We start from the raw sequence: 13317 nt of genomic DNA on the forward strand, positions 1-13317 counted from the left end.
GAAGAAGTTTGAAGCTTATATCTTCAGTTCTGAGATAGTCATCGTTAGTGATCATAACCCTCTCAGATTTCTCACCGAATGTTCTTCACAAAGTTCTCGTTTACAACGCTGGTCTTTAGCATTACAGCGATTTCATGCAGTGATTACATACCGGAAAGGAAAAGATCATATTAATACAGATTCGTTATCTCGATTGACTGCCTCACATTGGGAGCATGACTGACGTTATGAACTATAAGACATTTTGATTGTTTAGTTTGATTTGTTTTGAGCTAAAATGCTAATTTTCTTTCCCTTAACTTTATGTAATAGGTTTAAAGATTTAGCCATGGTTTGCTAAAGTATTATATTTAATTTTAAATAATTGATTTGTATTGCCTCGTTTATATGATAACTGCTTATATGATTATGATTATGTGAAGGATTTAAGTTTGGAAAGTTAATTGAATGTTACATCTTTTTAAATGAATAGGATTATTGAATTTATGTTGAAGTAATTTTAATTTAAAATGGTAAGAATTGGTTAATAAGTTCGAAAATTTCATGAATGTTATTTTATTTTGTTTCAAGAAATGTTTATATATGTGGATTTGACAGGTCATTGAAAGACGCAATCAAATCTTTTCGAGGGGAGGTGTCATGACGTGATGACCACTCATACGCAGTTTAGCAGAACGGCCTGCAACGCCTCTCTCTCACGAGACTTACTAGAGTAGTTAATAGGTAGTAGCGAAGTAACGAAGGAAACGTGCTGTATGTCAGCTTAGATGCAAAATACGAAGTTATACTTGTGTGTTAATCGTTTGTACTTATTATTTTTATTTGTGTGTTAATAAAATTTTCTGCCGTTAAAATGGCTGTTTTATGCAACGCCCACAATACGATACGTCTACGGTAGGAATTAAATGCATATCCAGAATCTACAAGCCCAAGAAAAAGGATATGACAATGTGCATGATTTTTTTAACACATGTGAGCTTCTTGTTTGAAAAATATGATAATGATGGAAATAGTATTACAAGATGTGTGCTGGAAATTTTGCTCATTTTATATTTTAATTGCATCATATAAAATTTTTACTCAAATGCACCTAATTTCAGCTTGCAATAAAAAAAACCGTCAATTTTTCTGTAATTTCTGATTTATGCATCTGTTGGATTTGCGAAGTCATAGAATAGAAACTGTGTACTTTTTTTTTATTTATTATATTGAATTGGCAAGGAAACTATTTCAGATTAGGTAAAAAAAATAGGGGCCTAGATTTTGGATAAAACTTAATTGATTTTGAAAGCGAGGAAACACAAATTCCAGTTTGGCTGGAGCAAAGAAATTCAGTTTCTAATTGCGTTGATATCATTATCAACTGTTATATGAGAGTCAGATATTTATCCACAAGTATGAATGGTGGCATGACAAATATCTGTTATTATGCAAGCAATCGTAAATCCAATAAAACACACAGATGTTTTAGTAGCAACTATATAAATTTTCTTCACAAGTTTACCCATGATGATGAATGATGTGACATGAGAAAAAATAGCACATGTATGGAAATGCAATTGATTGGCATTTTCAAGAACTTAGAATCTATTTTTAAGGTCTGATTATTCAAACACAGTTCCATTGTGAATTAAATTATTAATCTTACTGTGAGGTTACCATAATCCTAGTTTTATTCTGAATATTCTTTGAAAGAGAAATTTATAGACTAAATTTGCCTAGTTTTGCTAAGTTTGGCTTAATCGGTGAACTTGACAAAGCGATCGTATCATATAAAAATAAGATTAAAAATATCTGATACTAGAATATCTTGTTGAAGATTTTTTTACGTGCACTACATTTTCTATATAAGACCAATCTAAAAAATTAACACTATTTATTCTTTCGCTTTCTTATACGGAGAAACATAACCAAACCATTCAGTTGTATAATGCTGGAAGTCGTTCAAACATACATATTCACAGATATTCACAAAGACTTATTTTAGATTTCCGAATCGAAGTTGCGAACCCTGTTTACATCGAACGAAGTTGTTGATGCTGGGTGGAGCTTCGTTGTGACGTCGGCTTACGCATGCAGCGACGATCACGTGACCTCCCTGCGCGTTCGAGGATTTAGCGCCGACCGAATCTCAAACCCTAATTCTAGGAATTAATCGTCCATATCTGGATCTTTTTCCAGGAACAGTCTCTAGGAAAGAATCATTAACAGTTCGTTGCTTAGAAGGAGTTACCTTTTGAACTAGTACTGGATTGTCAGAAGCGGTCTCTGAAAGACCATTTTCATCAGTCTTCGGTTCATTGAGAATAGAATCCTGTTCTGCTACAGGTATAACGGGATCACTTTTATCAGTCACTTCAAGAGGTATTAACCTAAGCACTGGGCGGAGAAATTCTTAGTTTTTCATTTTTATTTTTACTAGGCGAACTTCTCCATCTTTAGAAGGATAGAGTTCGACCACCCTAGCCAGAGGCCATTCAATTTTCTTGACGTTATCACTAGAAACCAGAACAATATCGCCAATTTGGATGGGTTTCTGATTTTTATGAGATTTCGATGATTGGCGTAAATTCCCTAAATATTCAGTACGAAACCGCTTTCTTAAATCTTGTTTCATACGTTGACGGTAAGCATGTCTTTTATTTAACGACGACGAATCCAGAACATCAAGATCTGGAATTCCTGTTTCTTTAAGATCATGCAAAAACATAGAAAGGGTAAGTGGAGTTAAATCATCAACGTCTTCCGAAATATAGGTTAAAGGTCTCTGATTAATCATACCTTCAATGTCACAAATAACGGTGTTCATTTTTTCTAAATTAAGTGAGCTTCTACCTAGAACCTTTCGTAGAATTCCTTTGATTATACCTATCAGACGTTCCCACCACCTACCCCACCATGGGGCAGACGGGGGATTACATTTCCAAATGATCTTTTGAGATTCGCTGTATTGGGAAATGACGTCCCAATCAATTTTATTCAGCAAGTTCTCAGCTCCTGAAAAATTAGAACCATTCTCACAGAATACGTGCAATGTTAGACGGTTTGGTACTTCACAATTGGGAATAAGACACCGAGGAATTTCTATTTCTTTTAGCTTAGAAAGTTTCCGTTTCCACTTCTCAAACTTCTTTGCAATGGTGGTAGGAAGTTCAGTATCCCATGATACTTTCAATTTCTAGCAATCTTGTAGGAGGACTTTTGGTCCCAAAGTAACAAGACAGGTGAGGCCAAGGGGATCAAAGATTTTATGTACGGTTGACAGGATTTTTCTCTTTGTCACAGCCGTATCGTCTTCAATATTTTCTCGTAAATCTACCGTCAAAAAGTCATTCTTTAAATTCCACTGAAGCCCTAGAACTGGAATATTCTTTTCATTTTTAGGCAAAGGATCTTCAGAGTCTTGATTATTATAATTGTGCTCCCACTCTCGAAGTTCGAATTTGGCAGTGCTAAGAACCAGCTTGGATTCCTCAATAAATTTCTCAAGTTCTTCAGGATTTTTTACACTGGTAACACAGTTATCCACGTAAAAGGATTCCAACAGCATGGTGGCTGTTTTTTCAAAACGGTGAGGAGCATTATGTAAATGAAATCGAATGGTTGCTCCCAAAAGATACGGGGAACAAGAAAGTCCGAACACAACCCGTCTATGCTGGAAAACTTGAGGTTTGGCAGAATCACCACCCTCTCACCATAAAAACTTTAGATATAGTCGATCACTCTCACTCAGGCTCTACGTATGTCCGCAACAACGCCTATTTTCTTTAATCTAAATCGATTCATGATGGCGGGAATGAGCTCGACGGTGTTGGGACCTTTTTCCAGGCAGTCTTTGATAGAAGGCGAGTTCTTTTCTATAGCCGATCCATCAAAGACCGCTCTGACTCTTGTAGTGGAATTTTCTTTCACTACAGCTCTGTGAGGTAAGAAGTGTTCACTTTCTTCTTTACAAGAATTCTTAACTTCTTCAATAACGCCTTCTTGAAGATATTCTCTAAACACTTCTTCGTATGCTTCTAAGTTTCCATTCCTCTTCAGTGATTCAACGCAGCCCTTTAGTCTTCGTTCTGAAACATTTTTGCAAGTGGTCAAAGGAGGATGGCCTTGTATCCACGGAAGACTTACAACGTACCTTCCATCGACATCTAATTTTACACTTCTGTTAAAATGTTCTTCAGCTGCCATCTCAAGCTCTTGTCGACTTCCCTTCTCTCCAGGGTACAAAATGCCAAGTGTATCAAGTCGCCGTATGTCCGAAATTTTTGCATCGTTTGCATATAAAATCTTAAAGAATTCAATTAGTGCCTTTCAAATTCAAAATACATAAAATCATTAATATCAATCTGCGATTAATTCGCTTTCGTCTCGGCACGGGATGCCGAAATTAATATTGCGTCAATTCAATAGACAATATTAATCAATGAGTAAAACATTCCAACAGTAGGTAAGCAAAATAGCACTTACCTGAATCACAGGGTTCTTCATTTAGGTATATCCAAAAAATACGCACAGGTTCAGCTTTTTAAAAACTTTAATCTGTACACAAGTTATAAAAGTACAAGGGAGCAAAAACTACGCATCCATTTCGTAAGGCATTCAAAAATAAACTAAAATAAAAATAGAACACTGATTACATCATAAATCGTTGAGCGCGCGGTTAAAACTTACGTAATCAGTTCAATCCGTTATGCGCGCGCACAGGTGGAAGTATCACTATCCAACAGATTATCATATAATGATCGTTGGCGTTAAAACTATTATTTTAAAATTTGATTTAAAAGTTAGCTTTCTAGTTAGTTCGATGCTCTGATAATACGATTATTTTTTAGGCAAATTAAACATTAAAATTTCAACAATAAAAGATGAAACTAAATGCTCTCAGCATAACAACATTTCACATATATGCAATTGATACATATCAACTTGGAAGTTAGGAATTGATACATATCAACTTGGAAGTTAGGAATTTATAACACTCAACTCCTTCTCGAAGTTATTTTAAGGGAAGGAGGCTAAATTCTTTGAACGAAAAAATGAGGAAGCATGATTTCGTGACAAAAAAAAATTACTCTGAGCGCCTGCTCTTCAAATGCTTTAAACTTGGTTTTATCTAAATTAACACCAAAATCTGAGATTTTGAGATTATTATTAAAATATTATGTATGTTAAAATAATGATAAAGTGTATGTAAAGGTATATAAAAGACGTAATCCGCTACAAATAATAAAACGGCTCTAAAATATATATTTTGTTAAAATATATGTAACAACTAACAGAATATGTTCGAAAAGAATATTCGTCAAGTATTCAAAAAATTGTTTAACAGTCGTTCGGAAATTCATCAGTGAAAACTTTTTTCTAAAAAATAAAAAAATTATTTTAATGTAAATCGTATAAGAAATGGTTGTCTTTCCTAGTGCGTTCATTCGTAGTGTAACCGGTAGTACGATTGATTCCCAATGGGAAAATCCGTTTTTGAAATTCCAGCGAAAGCATAAATGATATTCCACGTGCCCATCTTCGAAAAGGTTAACAAATCTACAGCATTATTTTTAAATCTTTCTTCCATTTTTCCTGTACTCTTTCACCTGAATTATCAGTTATATTTTGAAATAGGTTAGAAAACAAAACCTCTTTAATTTAAGAGCTTTAATATTTTATTTAGTTCAGAAAAAAAAAAAAAAAAACTACTAACAGCATTTAGCAAAAGCATAAGTAGAGACTATCCAGCTCTTCAGAGCAAGAAACGGGGAAAATCAAATGTCCCCCAACGACAGATATTCCTGTTGCTAGTTGGACAGACTAAACACTTATATCACAACGAAATCAGAGAAAATGTCTTATATACTGAAAGAGCGACTGGGGAGGCATATAAAATCCAGTCGACGATTCCAATTAATGATGTCCTCTACATTCTTAGTTGGGGTGATTGAAGCGATTACCAGATTTTAGGAAGCGTGAAACATAAAAATTTTCGTGCGATATTCCACCACAAGAGAACCACTTACACCATAAGAGAAGGCGTGGGGAATGCAATAATTATTTAACACATAAAGATATATGTATATCATATATTTTAAATTTTGAGCTCTCTAAATTTTGTATTTCCAGATTAAAATGGCTGGGAAAAGATTGTGTCTCTTAGGATTGGTTTTACTGCCATTTACTATTGTTTGCGCAGATATGCCTTTCCAACTTCGGGCTATGCTCAGCAAGGCAGATGATAGCAGCAACTTCTGGGGCATGCCTAAAGTAAGCCTGCATATTAAATAGCTTTCAATAAAGCAGCCTAACAGGCTATAAATTTCAGTCTTTTTCTTTTCCAAAATTTAGTGTCCGTTTTGCAGAAACTAAGAGCATGTGAAATTTTCTTGATATAGTTTATATTAAATTATATTTCGTGTATGTTTAAAATACTAGTACTCTCTGTTTTGTTTCAGTTACGATGACTTAAAATACTGATGTTTTTATGTCATGTTAATGTTCTTGAATTTTTGAAGATCGCAACGTTTTCTTGTTGTTGTTATTTATACAAGTTATAAAGTACAGTAGTCTTAGGTTAGCGAAGTTTTAAAGTTTATTTAACTTTAACTTCTCCCTTATTTTTCTTCTAAACAGTCTAAGCTTTAGCTGTACATGACAATTTATTCTCAGCGTAATATTTACCTGACTAAGAAAAGCTGAAAACCAAATCAAGCTGAAATATATATTGAGCTGTATGACTGGCAATATTACAAAATTAATAAATCCAAGTGCGCGTTACCAATTAGACGTTTTTATTAGACAAATTTATCACCAAATCGGTTCTTTAAAAGTGGTAACAGACATCACCTATTTGTGATAATCAACTGTTTCGAACAATTTTTTTAGCAGATTTACCATTGAAATCAGGTACTAATTATAGCCTAGGCCCACAAATCCGGTCTTAAAATCTCAAATTTTAGGCTTCCCGAGAATCGTCACAGGCCTTTTTCATAATCTTTACTTTCACTGAAGCAATATAAGTGAGAACTCTTGAAAGAAGCTGTGCCTTGGCTCCTGATCGCCTTACATTACACTGACCGAAGTTTTTATTTGTTTTGGTTTGGTTTATTGAGATTAAAGCAAAGCCCACTACGGTTATTTACTTAAGGGGGGAGAGATGTTTCCGTGGAGGACATTCTAAGGAAAACTGGCTCGTATACATGTTAGACATTGGGGAAACCTAAAAACGCTCATTCGCCTGAAACCCAAGTCACCGACCGAATGAAATCCATATTAATAATGGAGCATTGTTTTAAACTTGATAATCCTAGCCGATTGCCATGGTTGATTGATTTTATAACATGAATCAAAGAGTAGAAATCACATGAAACATTTATTCTTCCCAAATATTGTTTAGAAAATTTACACTTAATAGCACTGAAATCTTCTATTATATAATTATAAAGTATTCTCTCCCTTGTCTTCGTGGCATAATTGGAAGCATACTCGAGACGTATTCGAGAGTCCCGGCGAGGGCTCTGTTTCAAAAAACCCTAATAACCTTACAAACATTTACAAAGAAGTGTCACTGTATGTATTCTTCATAGACAGATATGACCACAAGAACATGACCACGAGGCTAGAACATGTCTTAAAAATATAAAGAAGGGACTCAGCCAGAATCAAAAATCATTAGCAAAATTATTCCCAAGAAATTAATATTACTGTCTGGAAGCTCAAGTAATTGTTTTCCTTTTCAAATGAAAAAAGTTTTTATTCAGCTGTAAGAAGTCTTCTGTTTGAAGTGTTTAATGTTACTTTCTTTACGCTTTCTTTCAGAGTGCCAATTATAAATTTTCCTTAATACTGAAGTCTTCATTTACAGAATCACCCAATAAGAATGGAACTGGAAAGAGAACCCGGCGTTCTGTTAGGTAGAGAAGAAAATTTGGATATTTCGAAACTGGCAAGCGGAGATATTGATAAAGTTGTTCTAAGATCAGAAAATCTTCCTTTCAAAATGTCAGGTATTTTAAGACGTAATGGAAGATCTGGAGAAGAGAAAGCTCAATGCCACATACATGTACAAGTGGTATGAAGTAATTAATTTTTATCTAAAGCTTTTTAGAAAGTATTTCTGTTGCACTCCATTTAATTCTTTACCACTTACAGGAACAATACCTCAGTCATATTGTGAACTCAAACCAATATTCTTCATGTAAGAAACTATTTTATTTGTAGCATATTTGATGTAAGGAAATATTTTATTGTATTTATTGTAAAAGCAAACGAAAACATGGAATGACAAGAAATTTCATAATTAATTACATTTCCGAAAGTTTTGAAACAACAGAGAATTAAACTTTTGAAAATGTTAAAATAATTTAAGGGAAAAAGTAAAATCTAAGTGGAAAAAAAAAAAAAAAAAAATCTGAGAGGAAAACGAACATAGAAACAGCTAAATGAAAAACAAACTTATAAAGTACGTTCTCCCTCCTTTCTGCATGCCTTTGTGGTGTAACGGTATTCAGCACGTATTCGAGAGGTCCAAGTTCGAGTCCCGGCGATTACACATTTTTCATGTCTCCTGCGAAAAATAACCTAATGTCTCTATAGAACACAGTTATGCAGGGATTCCGTATTAAGCATTCAAAACAAACTGTGGAATTTATGATCAAATCTGTGCAATTTATTCAGTTAGTGAACGTTTTGCGTAAGTTGCATTTGTTTGACAACAGCCAACGCATCAATTGAATTTAATATTCCGATATGACAAACACTCCTTTCCTAGTTTTGAATTTCTCTTTTCACCGCTCAGAAGCAGGACAAGGCAAAATAAAACGTGGTGCAAAGATAAATTTTTGTTTTCGGATAAATTTTAAAGATAAATTTAAGCTCAGTTAAATACTAATCGATTGGAAGTTAACTTGTGCACCTTTGATCAATGAAATATCTTTTAGTTTCCTTGATTTAAAAAAATTCTGGCTTTCACACCATGTTTGAAATCGGATGACATTGTACATATCTTGCACTATTCAATGCAAGAGATGCTCACGGTACGTCTGTGAGTAGCCCAATCATTTGAAAACCTACATTTGTTGCTTATACTAATTTCTAGTGCGTTTGGGGAAGAAGGAAAAAAAAATTTAATCACATTTTAGCTAAAACTTAATTTCATTTTCTCTACAAAGAGAAAGCATAATTCGCGAGACACTCGATATTAAATACAAAAATGTTTCCCTTTAACCAACAAAAGTATAAGCAAAATGTTAATGAATTCAGTGGACATTCGAACTATAATTTTTGAAGGTTGTAGAGAGGGCAAAAAGATGATTGCGGAAAAGCACTTGAGCTCTGAAAGTATTAAACATTGCAAATAAAATACATATTCTAAATAAAAATAATTTAAAAAAATCTGAAAGGTTTCAGATTTTAAATTACGTCCAAAGGAGCATTTTTTTAACATTTTGTATGTTACCTTCATTTATTAAGTATCATATTCTTTGCACTTAAATCATAAAATTCAGTTCAAGAGCAATATCGCAAAATAATTTTAAATTGAGCATATCTTTAAAACTTCCGATACACAGTCTCACGCGTTGGAGATAAAAATATTTTTATTGTACGACGTTGCTATTGCTCGCTTTCAAATCCTTGAGTTTGTTAGTCAAAAATTCGTTAAAGTTTTACAAAATATGAAATCGATGATAAAACAAATTCCAAATTTCATATTTGGGCTTCCAGATGACCATATTCGCAGTAGGATAACGTCATTCAAAATTGGATGGCTCTAGGAACTGTTGTTTCATCACAATACGAGAAACATACAGGGTGATCAGCGAATAAGCCCTGATATCAAAATTAAATATCTCTACAACAAAGATCGATAGAATTATGCTGTAAACTGTACGTTTATTAGCAAAACTGTAAAAATGGTGTACAAAAGTTATAAAATTTAGTTATGAAAAACGTTAACAGATGGCGCTCTAATCGCAATAACCTATCAATAGCCTTTAAAATGTGCTTCGAAATCGAAAGTGGTCAGTACAACTGTTGGCTAGTAAAGAGGCTAGCATAGAAAGCAAAATAATGCATTCCATTGAACAACGTGCATTTTGGTTCTGGAATTTCACCGATTAGAACACAGTCCTAGGACAACACGTCGCAATTTTCAAAACCGATTCAATGTTCCAGTTGGACCCGATGCGAAAACCATTCGCATGCTCTTCGCGAAATTCGAATGGACTGGCAGCGTGGCTGATGATCGAAAGGGAAATGTTGGGCCTAAGCAAACTATAGTCACCCCTGAAAATGCAGCCAAAGTTTCTAGATTCGTTCAGCAAAATCCTAGGAAAAGCATCCGACGGACTGCATCAGAGGCAGGTTTGAAGTACACGAGCACACAAAAAATATTTAAAAATAGCCTACGGCTGTTTCCATACAAAATCCAAAGTCATCAGGCCATAACCCATGAAAGCTGTGCAACAAAAGGTTGACTTTGCGAATCAGATTCTAACAATGATCGACAACGACAGATTTGATGTGAGCTGCATTTGGTTCACAGATGAGGCACATTTTCATTTGAAGGGAATCATTAAAAAACAAAACTGGAGATTTTGGGGTACCGAAAATCCTCATTTGTGTGAAGAAAAAGCACTGCATTCGCCTAAAGTTATGGCATGGGCTGCGGTACGCGCCAGAGGCATTATCGGACCCTTTTTCGTACGAGAAACGATAACTACTGAATGTTACGTTACAATTTTGGAACAATTTGTCAGCACTCAACTAGCGTTGGAGGATCGACCAGGTATCGACTGGTTCCTGCAAGATGGAGCTCGACCACATCGAACAAATAAAGTTTTTCAATTTCTTCATGAATACTTTGGGAATAAAGTAATTGCATTAGATTATCCTCAATTTACTGACACAGGAATAGCTTGGCCTCCATATTCTCCCGATCTGAGTCCTTGTGACTGTAGGGCGCATTGAAAGACGCATGAAAATAATGATACACAACTTTTGATAAATGTAGAAAAGGAAAATGCAATTGAATCTCAATCTACCATTCCTGCCAAGACTTATTTCCTTGTAAGAAGTAAAGAAAATATTGTAATCGGAAAAATTTAGGATATCATATTTTACCTGAAATATCCATTCTGACCTTTCCGAATCCATTTGGACGATTTTTTTGGGGTGACGCCTGTACGTACGCACAGAATAAAGGATTTTTTTTCCCAGACAGAAATTTTCTATCGAAACAATCCTGCTACTTTAGATGAGCTTGAATCGTTGATTGGTGATGCATGTGATTCCATTTCCGTCGAGGCACTGCGAGAGGTGATGTCAAATTTCATTGTTTGTTTACGCCACCTCATTGTTTCGAACGGTGAACATTTCGAAAAAATTGTATTTTGATTGCAAAGGCTGCTTCACTTTATTTTTTTAATTAATTTTTTTACTCCTTTCAGAGAAAGAGTTTTCAGTGCAAAGCGCCATCTGTTAACGATTTTCGTAACTAAATTTTCTAAACTTTTGTACACCATTTTTCAGTTTTGCTAATAAATGTACAGTTTACCACATAATTCTATCGATTTTTTGTTGCAGAGATATTTAATTTTGAAATCAGGGCTTATTCGCTGATCACCCTGTACATACATTTATGCAGATTCTTCATTATTTAATTTCTTTAAATATAATACAGGGCTGTAATATTTGGTGGCAACAGTTTGAAAAGTGAACCGACATTTATCGTGAATCGACACAGAATGCCAAAGCGAAATTAACAGCCCTTCTGGGCTAACGCTCTTTGGGCTAAAAATCCGATGTAGACACTAGATGGCTTTCTTGTACGGCCTATAAAATTATAAACATTTTTTGCTTCACTTCATTTGAACTTATTTCCTCTGCAAATTTTGAAATTAAATATCCCAGTGAAATTTCGTCGTACGGGAGTTAAACCTCTTATAATTGTATTTTCTCACATCGAACTTTCCCCAAAATATTAATATGAGAACTAGAAGACTACATTAAATATTATTTTTCGTTATTTGTCGGAATTTTTATTTTTTTATTTTGACATTGCCACAACATGAATAGTTTCGTCATTTAAAACATATCTGTAATATAGATATGTGTGTGTTTTCGTTTGTTAATACCGATTGCAATAAAAAAAGGGAGGTACGAACTAGATATTATAGCATACCAATACATAAAATTTTATCATTCTAAGGATACCAATACATAAAATTTTAACATTCTAAGGATACCAATACATAAAATTTTAACATTCTAAGGATAATCATTGAGTTATAAGAGATATATACACACGTACATACTGACGTCACCAAAACAAAAAACAAATTCTTTTTTGAATTCCTTTCAAGCCTATTTTACATTCCGTTCTGGGAAAAAGAATCCTTTATTCTGTGCGTACGTACAGGAGTCACCCAAAAAAATCGTCCAAATGGATTCGGAAAGGTCAGAATGGATATTTCAGGTAAAATATGATATCCTAAATTTTTTCCGATTACAATATTTTCTTTACTTCTTACAAGGAAATAAGTCGTGGCAGGAATGGTAGATTGAGATTCAACTGCATTTTTCTTTTCCTTTTCTACATTTATCAAAAGTTGTGTATCATTATTTTCATGGGTAATACTGTTTTTCTGTCTTACAGACGGAAACTTATAAAGGAAATTGTATTCGACTAAGGAACAGTACTCCAGCATGTCACAATGATAAATATGTCTCTATCAATTATGATGAGTGCAGCTAAGTACATTGCCTTCGGATTTACTGTTCGATCTCTTCCCTTTACAGACGATTAAAGGTTTCTGATTTAAAATGAGATACTCGTTTGTAAATAGAAGAAAAAGTCTTGACCAAGATAATATTCGTTTTTGACATAATTATATCTTTGAACTTTAGAAATTTTATTGTTGTCTGTCTTACTGTTGCAGCTACGGTAGCAGAAACTGCATTTTCGTTCAGAAGATAATTGATGGTTCATTTTACTAGTATATGTACTATTATCTTAATAGTTTGTATTATAATCTTAAAATCCTGTATTCGTTATTTTATTCATTACACCCCGATGATGTGCTTATGTCACTGATGCTCAATAAATTGTGTTCAGTATTTTGTGTTGTAGTGATTTAACAATATTAACATTGACATGAATATTTCCTTTAACAATTTTGCAATAAACTAAGTGGCAATACTCAAACTTGTTGAGAAATATGCCAAAGTAAAATTTTAAATTAAGAAAACAAGCAGCAATAAATTGGTTTAAATTTTGAATAAAACTGTGTGGATACTGACGGCGATTAGATACATTCTTTTCTTGAGAAA

General features: G+C 33.9%; 1 protein-coding gene across 1 annotated transcript in view; it reads left to right on the forward strand.

Moving 5' to 3' along the window:
* Positions 1–13098, forward strand: part of LOC118190509 (uncharacterized) — a 29980-nt gene extending 16882 nt beyond the window's left edge. The window contains exons 2-4 of the mRNA XM_035361227.2: positions 6115–6255; positions 7853–8059; positions 12644–13098. Of these exons, the coding sequence (XP_035217118.1) occupies positions 6121–6255; positions 7853–8059; positions 12644–12742 (441 nt within the window). The 5' untranslated portion in view covers positions 6115–6120 and the 3' untranslated portion in view covers positions 12743–13098. The remainder of the gene's footprint in view (positions 1–6114; positions 6256–7852; positions 8060–12643) is intronic.
* The last annotated feature ends 219 nt before the right edge of the window (positions 13099–13317 follow it).

This window comes from Stegodyphus dumicola, chromosome 1 (genome assembly GCF_044657685.1).
Source record: "Stegodyphus dumicola isolate Sdum_Otavi_A_Nest chromosome 1, ASM4465768v1".
Classification (NCBI taxonomy): domain Eukaryota; kingdom Metazoa; phylum Arthropoda; class Arachnida; order Araneae; family Eresidae; genus Stegodyphus; species Stegodyphus dumicola.